Raw genomic sequence first — 14,972 nt, 5'->3', positions numbered from 1 at the left:
TACTGCCTTATTTTGTTTTGCCTTGTAAATTTTATCTACTATATATCCATTTGGGGGTCTCTGTGCGCCACATAGTTTGGTATAATACACACACCAGGTGCTCATATTGCAGCAGCCAGCGCGTCAGCCGTGAAAATGTATATACACTATTGTCATTTGGGGGTCTCTGTGCGCCACATAGTTTGGTATATCTATGCATATTGGGCATCAAAGTGTTCAGTAGACCCCTGGCTTCATATTTAGGATGTTTTATGCTGATACGTTACGAAATGTGTGGCATATAATGGGGTAAAATTCAAGCTTTGTGACGATTTTCAGAAATTTGATAAAAACCGTTATGTTCAGCATTGCTTTGCAGTTTGGCAGTTTGCAGTAGAAACACTTATTTACCCATATTGGATTCGTCAGAATGTGTACTTTCTGAAAATATATGGTTTTCTGGGGTCTCTGTACTGTTAGGGGGTCTAATGTTGCATAATACACACACCAGGTGCTTATATTGCAGCAGCCAGCGCGTCAGCCGTTAAAATGTATATACACTATTGTCATTTGGGGGTCTCTGTGCGCCACATAGTTTGGTATATCTATGCATACTGGGCATCAAAGTGTTCAGTAGACCCCTGGCGTTCATATGTAGGATGTTTTATGCTGATACGTTATGAAATGTGTGGCATATAATGGGGTAAATTCAAGCTTTGTGACGATTTTCAGAAATTTGATAAAACCGTTATGTTCAGCATTGCTTTGCAGTTTGGCAGTTTGCAGTAGAAACACTTATTTACCCATATTGGATTCGTCAGAATGTGTACTTTTGAAAATATATGGTTTTCTGGGTCTCTGTACTGTTAGGGGGGTCTAATGTTGCATATACACACACCAGGTGCCTATATTGCAGCAGCCAGCGCGTCAGCCGTGAAATGTATATACACTATTGTCATTTGGGGTCTCTGTGCGCCACATAGTTTGGTATATCTATGCATATTGGGCATCAAAGTGTTTAGTAGACCCCTGGCGTTCAAATTTAGGATGTTTTATACTGATAAGTTACGAAATGTGGGGCATATAATGGGGTAAATTCAAGCTTTGTGACGATTTTCAGAAATTTGATAAAAACCGTTATGTTCAGCATTGCTTTGCAGTTTGGCAGTTTGCAGTAGCAAACACTTATTTACCCATATTGGATTCGTCAGAATGTGTACTTTCTGAAAATATATGGTTTTCTGGGGTCTCTGTACTGTTAGGGGGTCTAATGTCGCATAATACACACACCGGGTGCTTATATTGCAGCAGCCAGCGCGTCAGCCGTGAAAATGTATATACACTATTGTTATTTGGGGTCTCTGTGCGCCACATAGTTTGGTATATCTATGCAATTGGGCATCAAAGTGTTAGTAGACCCTGGCGTTCATATTTAGGATGTTTTATGCTGTAAGTTACGAAAGTGGGGCATATAATGGGTAAAATTCAAGCTTTGTGACGATTTTCAGAAATTTGATAAAAACCGTTACGTTCAGCATTGCTTTGCAGTTTGCAGTTTGCAGTAGAAACATATTTACCCATATTAGGGTTTAGTCAGAATGTGTACTTTCTGAAAATATATGGTTTTCTGGGGTCTCTGTACTGTTGGGGGGTCTAATGTCGCATATACACAACCGGTGCTTATATTGCAGCAGCCAGCGCGCGTCCAGCCGTGAAAATGTATACTACACTATTGTTATTTGGGGTCTGTGGCCACATAGTTTGGTATATCTATGCATATTGGGCATCAAAGTGTTTAGTAGACCCTGGCGTTCATATTTAGGTGTTTTTAACTGATAAGTTACGAAATGTGGGGCATATATGGGTAAATTCAAGCTTTGTGACGATTTTCAGAATTTGATAAAAACCGTATTGTCAGCATTGCTTTGCAGTTTGGCAGTTTGCAGAGAACACTATATTTACCCATATTGGATTCGTCAGAATGTGTACTTTCTGAAAATATATGTTTTCTGGGTTCTGTACTGTGTGGGGTCTAATGTCGTTAATTACACACACGAGTTGGTTATATTGCAGCAGCCAGCGTCCCAGCCGTGAAAATGTCTATACATATTGTCATTTTGGGGTCTCTGTGCGCAATACGTTTGGTATATCTATGCACATTGGGCCATCCAAATGTTAGTAGACCCTTGTTCATATTTAGGATGCTTTATGCTGGTAATGAACATGGGACAATAGATGCTGGAAAGTTGAAGCTTTGAGGCATTTACAGATATTTCACCAAAACCGCAAATTTGGCAAAGCCTTGCGACTCAGTAGTTTGGAGCAGAAAGGCATGGGTACCCATTTTAGATTCTGTAGAATGTGTACTTTCCAAAAATATATGGCGTTGGGGGGTAAACATATATTTCTGTGTTTTTACCCCACAAAAATGCAGTCAATGTGTTGATTTTTCATTAGCTGAAGTTACCCACAGGACAATTTGTATGTGCTAACTTCATTTTGGGGCCTCTAAATGCCATATACTTTGGTAAACTTATGAACAATGGCCACCAAAATGTTCAGAGGAACCCTGGCAATCATATTTAGGGTGCTTTTTTTTAGTACGTAATGACACATGGGTGATATGGTGCTGGGAAGTTGAAGCTTTGAGGCAATTTTCAGATATTTCACCAAAACCGACAACTTTGGGAAAGCCTTGCGACTCAGTAGTTTGGAGCAGAAAGGCATGGGTACCCATTTTAGATTCTGTAGAATGTGTTCTTTCCAAAAATATATGGGTTTTGGGGGGTAAACATATATTTCTGTGTTTTTACCCCACAAAAATGCAGTCAATGTGTTGATTTTTCATTAGCTGAAGTTACCCACGGGACTGTTTGTATGCGCTAACTTCATTTTGGGGCCTCTAAATGCCAGATACTTTGGTAAACTTATGAACAATGGCCACCAAAATGTTCAGAGGAACCCTGGCAATCATATTTAGGGTGCTTTTTCTTAGTACGTAATGACACATGGGTGATATGGTGCTGGGAAGTTGAAGCTTTGAGGCAGTTTTCAGATATTTCACCAAAACCGACAAATTTGGGAAAGCCTTGCGACTCAGTAGTTTGGAGCAGAAAGGCATGGGTACCCATTTTAGATTCAGTAGAATGTGTACTTTCCAAAAATATATGGGTTTGGGGGGTAAACGTATATTTCTGTGTTTTTACCCCACAAAAATGCAGTCAATGTGTTGATTTTTCATTAGATGAAGTTACCCACAGGACTATTTGTATGTGCTAACTTCATTTTGAGGCCTCTAAATGCCAGATACTTTGGTAAACCTATGAACAATGGCCACCAAACTGTTTGGAGGAACCCTGGCAATCATATTTAGGGTGCTTTTTCTTGGTGCATAACGATACATGGGTGATATGGTGCTGAGAAGTTGAAGCTTTGAGGCAATTTTCAGATATTTCACCAAAACCGACAATTGTGGGAAAGCCTTGCGACTCAGTAGTTTGGAGCAGAAAGGCATGGGTACCCATTTTAGATTCTGTAGAATGTGTACTTTCCAAAAATATATGGGTTTTGGGGGGTAAACATATATTTCTGTGTTTTTACCCCACAAAAATGCAGTCAATGTGTTGATTTTTCATTAGCTGAAGTTACCCACGGGACTGTTTGTATGCGCTAACTTCATTTTGGGGCCTCTAAATGCCAGATACTTTGGTAAACTTATGAACAATGGCCACCAAAATGTTCAGAGGAACCCTGGCAATCATATTTAGGGTGCTTTTTCTTAGTACGTAATGATACATGGGTGATATAGTGCTGGGAAGTTGAAGCTTTGAGGCAATTTTCAGATATTTCACCAAAACCGACAACTTTGGGAAAGCCTTGCGACTCAGTAGTTTGGAGCAGAAAGGCATGGGTACCCATTTTAGATTCAGTAAAATGTGTACTTTCCAAAAATATATGGGTTTGGGGGGTAAACATATATTTCTGTGTTTTTACCCCACAAAAATGCAGTCAATGTGTTGATTTTTCATTAGATGAAGTTCCCCACAGGACTATTTGTATGCGCTAACTTCATTTTGAGGCCTCTAAATGCCAGATACTTTGGTAAACCTATGAACAATAGCCACCAAACTGTTTGGAGGAACCCTGGCAATCATATTTAGGGTGCTTTTTCTTGGTGCGTAACGATACATGGGTGATATGGTGCTGGGAAGTTGAAGCTTTGAGGCAATTTTCAGATATTTCACCAAAACCGACAATTGTGGGAAAGCCTTGCGACTCAGTAGTTTGGAGCAGAAAGGCATGGGTACCCATTTTAGATTCGGTAGAATGTGTACTTTCCAAAAATATATTGGTTTTGGGGGGTAAACATATATTTCTGTGTTTTTACCCCACAAAAATGCAGTCAATGTGTTGATCTTTCATTAGCTGAAGTTACCCACGGGACTGTTTGTATGCGCTAACTTCATTTTGGGGCCTCTAAATGCCAGATACTTTGGTAAACTTATGAACAATGACCACCAAAATGTTCAGAGGAACCCTGGCAATCATATTTAGGGTGCTTTTTCTTAGTATGTAATGATACATGGGTGATATGGTGCTGAGAAGTTGAAGGTTTGAGGAAATTTTCAGATATTTCACCAAAACCGACAATTTTGGGAAAGCCTTGCGACTCAGTAGTTTGGAGCAGAAAGGCATGGGTACCCATTTTAGATTCAGTAGAATGTGTACTTTCCAAAAATATATGGGTTTGGGGGGTAAACATATATTTCTGTGTTTTTACCCCACAAAAAATGCAGTCAATGTGTTGATTTCTCAGTAGCTGAAGTAAAGTCCTGAACAATTTGGATGTGCTAACTACATATTGGTGTCTCTAAATGCCAGATACTTTGGTAAACCTATGCATAATGGGTATCAAACTGTTCAGTGGACCCCTGGCAATCATATTTCAGGTGCTTTTTCTTGGTACCTAATATAGTTTGGGATATGCGGAGCAGCAAATAAAACCATTGAAATGATTTTTCAGAATTTTGAATTTTTTGTTGAAAAACCGCTATGTTCAGACAAGCTTTTATGTTTGGTAGTTGGGAGTAGAGAGACATAGTTACCCATTTTGTAATCAGCAGAATGTGTACTTTTCAAAAATGTATGGTTTTCTGGGGTAAACCTACGGTTTCAGGATTTTTTGCCTTGGAATCTAAAGCATGCCGTTTTCTGCCTTAGTGCTTTCAAAATTCGGTAATATACTGCCGGGAGTTTTTGCTGTACAGAAATCCTAAATCTCCCTAAAACTATACATATCTGGTATTGGCACGTTCGAGAGACATAAGGCTTTCCAAATCAGTTGGATTTTCATCCGTAAAATGAAATATTTTTCTGGTATAAATTGATATACGATGAAAAATGGTAATTTTTCATTTTTTTTTGGTATTTAGCACTATAAATTTTTTTGCACAGGTGAAAATACATGAAAACTCAGGCAGATTTAGAAAGCTCAGTTTCTACCGAAAAAAACAATGTATAGTTTTCCTAGGTAAACTATAGGTTTCCCCTCAGAAAATGCCCCTAAAGTGAGAGAGCACAAAATGTTTCAAAAACGGCTGGCATTTCGCGTAACCAAAATGTGAAATTCTGCTGGCACTTAAAGGGTTAATCCTTATTGGAAGCAAAACCAGCCTATTGGGTTTATTTAATGTTTACATGATTTTCTAGTAGACAAAGTATGAAGATCCAAATTATAAAATAAAGACTCCTTATCTGAAAAACTGCAAATTTCTTGTTCCTTTCTGGCATTTGAAAATAAGCTGCCTAGTGTCTGTAAATGTTTGGGAATAGACACTGTCCTTGATAGACATATTACTATTTATATTATTATTACGGTATTATAATAATGAGTAGATGATGATGTCTATAAACCACTTTCTCCTTTCATTTAAGATTTTCGGTAAAGTTCAAAAAGGATCCAATAGCTCTGAAGTTCATTGAAGCAAGTGTTCAGAATGGCAAGGGTCCCGTGTACAAGAAGAAAGGCAGCCAAAGAGTGGAAGTGTTTGTATAGTGATGATGAGAGTATGAATGGGGCTTTAAAACCTGCTTGAACCTGAAGGAGAGGTAGTCTTCATAATCAAGAGTTTCCAAACCTTACCATGATCTACATCTCCCCTGCAAGCCACAATGGAATCATTTCTGCAGCAGGTTTAGGAGATCTCTAGTCTTGGGTCGTATTCTCATCCCTTTTTATTTCACAGGTTTCACACCTTTCCGTCCGCTATTAGTCCTCCACCTCTTCTGCCTTGAAGTGTCAAAGGCTCCTTCCCCTTTCTATGCATATTGGCACCTTGTAATAATCAGAAAAAGTACATGCTCTGAGGACTATTTTCTCTCTCCCGATGATGAGCCCAAGCTGTTGTATAGTTGCAGTTGCTGTAAAGAATCATTTTTTTGTGTTTATACAGTAATTTGACTGCTGCACTTCCAGTTCCAAGAGATGAACCTGTGCAACTACATTGTGCTGTTTATATAATGCTCCCCTTGAGTAGCCACCACTATATTATAGTATGACCTTAGGCATATTTTAATAAAGGATTGATTTTACCTCAAATGCATTCAGTATCTAATTAATTATGCCAAAAACTTTAGAAATCCTCCAATTCCATTTCATTTTTGGACAAAGGCCTCAAATATATACCTCGTATTCTGGAGACAGATTTCCATAGGTGCAAATTCATATTCATATCTGTTTTTTTTTTTTTATTGTTTTTCTTCCTCATGGAAAAAATGCAATAGAGGCAAAATTGCCACAAATAGTAGATGATGGATGATCGCATAAATAGAATAGCGAGTGATTGAATTCTATACAGTTTAATGCTCAAAGTGACAAGGAGATAGAACTTTGGCATATCATCAAATATGTTTTAAAATCTATTTACATTTATTTATAACCTGTTAAAATTAAACTGAAGCACAGACTAAAAATGGTAAATTATTTATGGTATAATGACATGTTTCAGGCCATAATGCCTGTATCCTTGAGAATTTCTTTCTTTACATATATACTGTTGCACCCTTCTGTTAGGGCTCTTACAGACGTTTTTGCGTGCGCTCCCCTGCGTTGCGATTTCGTCCGCATGTATGCACCAAACGCAACATGCTCTGTCCCAACCTGCGTTTGCCGCATACATGCGTCTGTGTGAGTACAGCCCCCTTCAAAATAATTGAGTGCGTCTACTCCTGCGCTCCCCTGCGGCTGAACGGAAGAAAGCGAAACGCAGGGAAGTGCAGGCAAAAACGGCCATGTGTAAGAGCCCTTAAGGTAGAAGTCAGGCTGCAGGGTTGCATTATCTCGTTTGAGCTCAACACAACCTTGCCTGGCTGTACTGCTGCAAATGTAAAGAGAACACAAGCATCTTGTTCATCAACATGTCATTATCCCTGTTAGAAATGGATATTTTAAGAGCTGCCATCCTTATTCTGATCTCGGAACAAAAACAAATCATATGTAACTTAAGGATAAGCAATTCTTCACTGTAAAGATTGTTCTCTTTCTTCGCCTGTGCCTTCTTAAGCAGTATGTCAATTGGTATTAATAAACAATTTATTTCAAACGCATACTTCTCTGTGTTGTCTTGTTTTGGAAACCTCAGCCAGGGAGGAAGAAATAGGTAATGCTCCCCTATGAATCCAGAGTGGCTTTTGGATTGGTTCACTGATAAACACATTAACACTTTCATCTTGAATTATCTTCTCTAATTGTAAAAAAAACAACCTTCTATGATAACCTCGTCAGAAAGAGAGAGAGTTCCACAATAATCTTCCTGTTCTTACTAAAATTATAAATCCACTCCCTTATTCTTATCTTTACACTTGTTTTCAATATCATTGCAGTTTTGTATGCCATACTTATATATTTTGTCTACCACTACAAATAGTTTTAACTACAATGAGGTGCACAGAAGGTGTGAACACATATATTATAAGGAGTTCCCAATATATTATATACATGTCATAAGGACTGCTTGCATATTAGTCCACTTTGTGACATACTGTAAGCCTATGTCATTTTCTGCTATATTCTATTAATTACTTACAATGCCCACATTATTGGAGTACTTCCTGTAACCTATGATATTTAAAGGGGTGGCTCACCATTAAGTTAACTTTTAGTATGTTATAGAACGGCTGTTTCTAAGCAACTTTTCAATTAGTCTTCATTATTTATTTTTTATAGTTTTTTTTTTAATTTGCCTCATTCTTCTGACTCTTTCCAGCTTTCAAATGGGGGGCACTGACCCCCACCTAGAAGTAAAGGCTCTATAAGGCTACAGATTTTATTGTCATTGACACTTTTTATTACTCATCTTTCTATTCATTCCCTCTCCTTTTCATATTCCAGTCTCTTATTCAAATCAATGCATGGCTGCTAGGGGAATTTGGACCCTAGCAACCAAATTGCTAAAAATGCAAACTGGAGAACCACTGAATAAAATGCTAAATAATTTAAAAAAAAGTCAATTCATTCAAGAACTGATCTGATTGTCTCCACTTTTCTTCGAAGGGTGAAAATATGGCAGGCCGAGTTTTTAGGATTCCATTGGCAGAGCCTGTAGCTAATAAGGAATTTTTGGCCATATTACATTTAATATGGAAAACATCTATAACTCGGTTCCATTTCCCCATAGGCTTCAATGACAAATGACACTAATCATTTTTTGTGAACTTTATAGCTACTTTTTTCTTTTTTTGTAATGTCATAGTTCAGTGCACCATGGTGGGTGTTATTTATCTGAATCTAAATACAAGCAACAACAATTGCTTTGACAAAAAAAGACTAAATAAAGCAATCTTCAATGGCTCAGCAATTATAATGAATAAAGAAAAGCTTGGACGTGTTTAACAGGCATTAAAATAGACTCTACAGTGCTGGCAAAGTACTATCATGCCCAAGTTCTAAAGGAAAGTAGCACCCAGACAGTTCAAAAAGTAATTATTTAATGTATCAAAGTTTATATGGCCAAGTGAAAACATTCTCAAATGTATATACTTATACTTAGTGATACAATACATTTTGCGAACTTAAATGAAAACTATACCCCCAGAAAGAATACTTAACCAACAGATAGTTTATATTATATTAAATGACCTATTAAAGAATCCTACCAAACCGAAATATATATATCTGTAAATCTTTTAATCTTTTCCCTTGAGCCACCATTTTGTGATGGTCTGTGTGCTGCCTCAGAGATCACCTGACAGGAAATACTACACCTCTAACTGTAACAGGAAGAAGTGTGGGAGTAAAAGACAGAACACTGTTCAATAATTGGCTCATGTGAACTAACATGTATGTGTGCCCTTGGTTTGTTTGTGTGCACTGTGAATCATATGGTCCCAGGCCCTTAGTGCTTAAAATGGGACATACTGCTAAAAAAAGAGCACTCCGTGTAGAATTCTTATAAAGGTGGCACAAACACTATTTATTCGTAAAATTGCATTTAATATTTGATCTCATAGCAGAGGATTCTCATTTGCTTCTCTCCTCATAGCTCTAGAAATCATATAGTGTCACCCAAAGTACCAGTGTATATATTTGTCCTAGGAACTAGATTTCTCCTATATATACTTTTATTCAACATATTTTGCATCTGTGCTCCCAAAGCTATGTGGTAAAAGTCTCCACAATTAGAAACATTTGTCCATGTTCATCCAATCAAATGCCGTAATTTAGAATTTAGCTCTCGCTCCTTAGTCAGCAAGTCCCCACTATGCTTCTTGTATGCTTCAAAATCTCTTCTCAGCTGCTCAAACTGGTTTTCACCATCTTCCAGTTTTCTCTGAAGGTCTGACACTCTGATATCAGCATCAACAGCTGCCTTGTCTCTTTGGTAACTCTCTTCTGCCTTCTCAAGTGACTTTTGCGCTTCTTGTAACCGAACACTGAGCTCAGCAGCCTCTCTCTGGCGGTCTTGCAGGGTTCTCCCTCGCTCCATGCACAGATTTAAAAGTTCCTGTTTCTCCTTCTTTATCTCTTCCAGTCTTCTGTCTGCTTCAGCCTTCTCAGCTTTCTTTATTTCCTCCAGACGTGCCAGCTTTTCTTGAGCTTCGTGACGGGTTTCCTCTGACACCTGCAACACAATAACCAAGCCAAGTTTCACCAGATTTCAGGTTTCTCTAAATATGTTTCTATACAAAAGGGTATATAATAATTTAACATCTCATCTGAAGGCTACAAAATAGTTTGCTATTAAAACTAAAACTAGAGCTTTACCTTCAGAGACACCCAACCCATTCTCACCCCACTATAAAGCTTATTATTTCCATGATGCATTTTGGGTGGGGGGGGGGATCACCTCTGGTGCAGCATTTTAATTTTAAAAAATATTGGATCTTAAAGTTACCAAGGACAGTGGTTTTACCTTGGCAGAAGCAGCATTGCCCTCTTCAAAAAATACAGAGCATTCCTGAACATGCTTAAAATCATATTCATTATAGGTGTTTTGTCACCTCTTGTTCAAAATGCGTTTGATGAATAGGGCTTATGCTGAACTTACTTTTTGCCTATTGTTTTAATTAGACTTTAAGGGCAAAATTTGAAAATTAAAATAAAGAGTACAATCAAAATAAATAATCAATTCACTAAGAAGCTCTCGGTATAATAAGCTCCTCCCATAGTTGGGACTATGGGTAGGCACACACCTAAGGTACAATGGCAGGGGGCACAATTCCCTCCCTTAAAGAAAAAAAAATAATGCAAAAGTCACTATTACCTCCTCTCTAGATTGAGAGAACAGGAAGAAATACATAATTTTACTTACAGTTTCAGATTTATCACTGTTTTTTGCAAGAAGTAACCTGTTGCCTGAAAATAATTTCACCCACCAAAGGTGTGGGTTAATAGAATGCACACTCCAGTTGTGGTTAACAGTAGGGAGGGACACCCACACAGGGAGGGAGTTCCCGGCCTGAGCAGCCATGTTGGGGCACACGCATGAGCATATCTAAGTGAATGCCATGACTTGCTCATTTGGCACATGCGTGTAATATCAGAACGTCATTATGCTCATGTGCTCTGCATGACTTGGCCGGAGAAAGCTCCCGGGGCGAGTGTCCTAGCACTGACGGGGACAATTTATAAAAAAAAAAACTACTGTTACCCCAACCTGAGTGTGGGCTCTATTAGCCCTTTGGAGAGGAGGAATATTTTCAACCAACGGGTGCCCTTTAAATGTTCATAATTAAATCAACAGTCAAAAAGTATGTTCAGCACAAGCTCTATTTATTAAACTCATGTTGAAAACACTTTGGGGTTTATGTAATAAAGGGCACTAAGTTTGCCCAGGAGCAGTAACCCATAGCAACCAATCAGCAGTTTACTGGTCACCTGTTTAAAAGCAAACATCTTATTGGTTGCTATGGGTTACTGCTCCTGGGCAAACTTAGTACCATTTATTACATATGGGGGTATAACTGCAGTTAATGAAAAGGGAGACCTGGAAGGGGCAATTTGTAGCTGTTCTCTGCCCCAAAGCAGATCTTTCTGATATACAGTAACCCTCATCATCAGCTCACCCTTAATTTAAACCTTCAAAGGTGGACTCATAGCTAGTGCAGAGAGATGAAATTCTGATTTAGAAACCACTGGTAACCCATGAAACACTGCCGTCTGAGGCAAGATTCTTAACTTGCCTCATGGCAGCAGCAGCTCTGGGCCTTGGACATTAGACAAATGTTGAAGCCTACATCTAAGGGTTTTCAGCTGACAGGGGGATGCTGGGCATTACAGACAAACTAGAGCTGAAGAATGGTAGCTCCAGCATCCCTCATGTAAAAAATACCCTCCCTGCTCTATAATACAGAGTCCTGCACTGAGTTGGTTACACCAGCAGGTAGAAGCAGCTCTTATTTCCACTGGCTCCTTGTTGGGCACTTGGGTCATGGTAAAATATATAATTGTGTCATCCTGATTGGTCTGTTGTCTAGCGTGACATCACTTCCTGGTTATAGTCATATTACTGCCAAGCCTACATGTGGGATTGTGGGTAAATGTGAGTCAGTGAGAGGGTCCAACCAGACTTGGCCACACATAATTAGCTATATCAGCACAGAATATAATGTGTATACAATTGCTTATTCACAATATCAGGTATTTAGTAATGAACTGGTGATGACTGGGACACAGGTGTTTGGGGCAATACTGCGGGGCCCTCGGCTCTTGCCTTTAGTCTGTGAGTGAGATCCCCCAGCTCCAGGCTTCCAGTCCGCTTCTCTCCTTCCAGTTGTTCCACCTTTGCCCTCAGTGTGTCCAGCTTCCGCCCGTAGTTCATCTCCTGCTCTTTTAGGCGCGTTTCCGTGTCCCCCAGCTGGTCCCTCAGTTCCTGGATGCAGCGGTCCCTGTGCAGAAGTTCCGGGTATTTGCTTTCCCGCATTGTGTCGCACAGCTGCCTCAGCTCCTCGTTCTGCTGTTTGTATTCGTCCTTAAAGCGGATCATTTGCTGGTGGTTAGAGGCCAGTATAGCGAACCTCTCCTCCAGCCGCTCCCCTCTCTCCCTCTCAGACTGAAATCGCTGGGCCGCCTCCCCGCTCTGTCTCTCCAGCTCCCCATTCACTCGCTCCAGGTGCTGCCACTTTATTTGCGTCTCATCCGCTCGCTGCTTCAGCATGCAGATTAGCTGCGACTGCTCGTCTAGCCGGGACCGGAGCATCTCATTCTCCGTCTTCTCGTCCCAGGGAAGTGCATGTAGCTGCTTGAGTGATTGGATCCCTTCTCCGACCCGGTTCTCCCCTTCCCCGCCCGGCATATTGGCAGCGACTTGACCAGACTCCAGAATATGAGATGTCCCGTATCCGGATACCAAAAGTTTCACTCGTCTCCCAGGGCAACAGTTGTACCTCATTGCCACGGGCAACGGGTATTAGCCAATGATTTGTTGCCTATAGACGATGCCCTCTTTACATTGGCTGACAGTAAGAAAGAACGCCTGTGCTTGTAGCCAATCAGAGGGTTAGCAGGGAGTTTGCGCACTTATTGGAGTGTGTTCCAATCACGGCTTTGCTTTGGCTCTCCTGTTGTGGGGAGGTTTTTAACAGTGGAGGAAAAGTGAATAGGGGACTACGGTAGTTTAAAGGAACAGTTCAGTGTAATAATAAAAACTGTGTAAATAGACAGGCTGTGCAAAATAAATAATGTTTCTAATATAGTTAGTTAGCCAAAATTGTAATATATAAAGGCTGGAGTGACTGGATGTCTAACACAATAGCCAGAACACTACTTACTGCTTTTCAGCTCTATAACTCTGAGTTAGTCAGTTACTTGAAAGGGGGGGCACATGGGACATAACTGTTCAGTGAGTTTGTAATTGATCTTCAGTATTCAACTCAGATTCAAAAGCAACAGATATGGCCCATGTGTCCCTCCCTCAAGTCACTGAAAAACTCGAATACTCGAACTGATCGAACAACCTCAGTACTTCAAATTAATTGAGTTATAGGCTTAAAAACCTGGTAAACAATCAGTGGAAACCAAAAGAGCTGAAAAGCAGGAAGTAGTGTTCTGGCTATTATGTTAGACATCTGCTCAATCCAGCCTTTATACATTACATGTTTGGTTAACTAACTATATTGAAAACATTTTTTATTTTGTACAGCCTATCTAGTTACCCAGTTTTTATTTTTAAACTGAACAATGCCTTTAAGAAACTCTTGTGCTCCCTGGATCCAATAATTTGATACAGAGCTGGAGGTTTTGTTTCTCCAACACTGACCATTACTTACAGGTATTTGCAAATGATCTGCCTGGGAATGTCTGGAAATCACAATTAATGCTAGTGCTCAGGCCAAAAACACCCGAATGCACATTTTTCTGCCAATAACTGTTACTGCTTCATTCAGCAGCAATTTAGAGGAGGCCCTATAATGGATGATGAGTTGTGTAGATAGAGGGTGTGTGAAATGGATGCCACCAATGAGTAATAACTATCTGATTGGTGCACATAGGACACATTTTTTGTATGGGTAGAGGTGTGACATAGTTATCCAAAATGTCTGAGACCTAAGGTTTTCAAGATCTTTCCATATGGATCACCATCATTTAAGTCTTGTATAAATAATTGAAACATTAAATAAACCCAATAGGATTGATTTGCCAACAGTATGGATTCATGCAGCTTAGTTACCATCAAGTACAAGCTACTGTTCTTACTTCAGAGAAAAACATTTAATTATTTGCTTAAAATGGAGTCCTGTAATGTAGAGCTTTCTGGATAATGGGTTTCTGGATGAAAGATCCCATATTTATTTTTTAAAAATTCATATATAGTTTCTTAGCACTTACTCTATAATGTATGTCTGTTAAAAATGTTGTACCTGCTTTGTGATACACACAATCCTTCTGCAGCTTTCTCTTATCTCCCTTGATAACAATCCTCCTTGAAATTCAGCAGCTGCCAGCTGTCCTACTCGCTAGTAATGAGTTATGGGCTACCCCTCCAATCTTAACTGTTAGATAGGGTTCAGGGTGGTTTAAACCTCACATATATACAGTACATACTTGTTCAGGAATTGCTGCCCCAGGGAGTAGGACAGTCAAAGGCTGTTCAACTTCAAGGAGGATTGCGATCAAGGGAGAGAAGGGAAAACTGCAGAAACCACTGTGTGTGTATTTCAAAGCAGGTACAACATTGTTAGCAGACATACATTGCAAAGCTGTTTAGTGCAAAAAACCTATAAGGAATTTTTTTCAAAATAGACTTTATATACCCTTTAAAGCCACAATCACAAGCACAGTTATAAGAGCATTAACAGATTTGCTGACAGGTGTTTTTTTCTAGTATTTCATTGTACAAATATGGGTTATGTTTTCCAGGAACCCGTTATTCAGAAAGTTCTGAATAACGGGAATGTCATCTCCCATAGACTCCTTTTTAATCAAATAATTAAAGTTTTTTAAAGTGATTTTACTTTTTCTCTGTATTAATAAAACAGTACCTTGTACTGGATCCCAA

At 39.3% G+C, this 14,972-nt stretch overlaps 2 protein-coding genes across 4 annotated transcripts in view; one reads left to right on the top strand and one right to left on the bottom strand.

Annotated features, from left to right (window-relative positions):
* myo1a.L (myosin IA L homeolog) overlaps window positions 1–7,584 on the top strand; it is a 74,548-nt gene extending 66,964 nt beyond the window's left edge. For 2 of the 3 annotated variants that reach the window (XM_041580946.1, XM_041580945.1), the window contains exon 29: window positions 5,914–7,584. In XM_041580946.1, the coding sequence (XP_041436880.1) occupies window positions 5,914–6,034 (121 nt within the window). In that variant the 3' untranslated portion in view covers window positions 6,035–7,584. 3 annotated transcript variants of the gene reach the window in all.
* Window positions 7,585–8,950: 1,366 nt separating this feature from the next.
* On the bottom strand, window positions 8,951–12,805 carry ccdc89.L (coiled-coil domain containing 89 L homeolog). The gene is given in 2 exon segments (NM_001089115.1): window positions 8,951–10,097; window positions 12,189–12,805. Coding segments are annotated over 2 exon segments (1,005 nt in total). The 5' UTR covers window positions 12,771–12,805; the 3' UTR covers window positions 8,951–9,674.
* Window positions 12,806–14,972: the final 2,167 nt, after the last annotated feature.

The sequence above is a fragment of the Xenopus laevis genome, chromosome 2L (genome assembly GCF_017654675.1).
Source record: "Xenopus laevis strain J_2021 chromosome 2L, Xenopus_laevis_v10.1, whole genome shotgun sequence".
Lineage (NCBI taxonomy): Eukaryota > Metazoa > Chordata > Amphibia > Anura > Pipidae > Xenopus > Xenopus laevis.
This window is presented reverse-complemented; position numbering and strand designations above follow the sequence as displayed.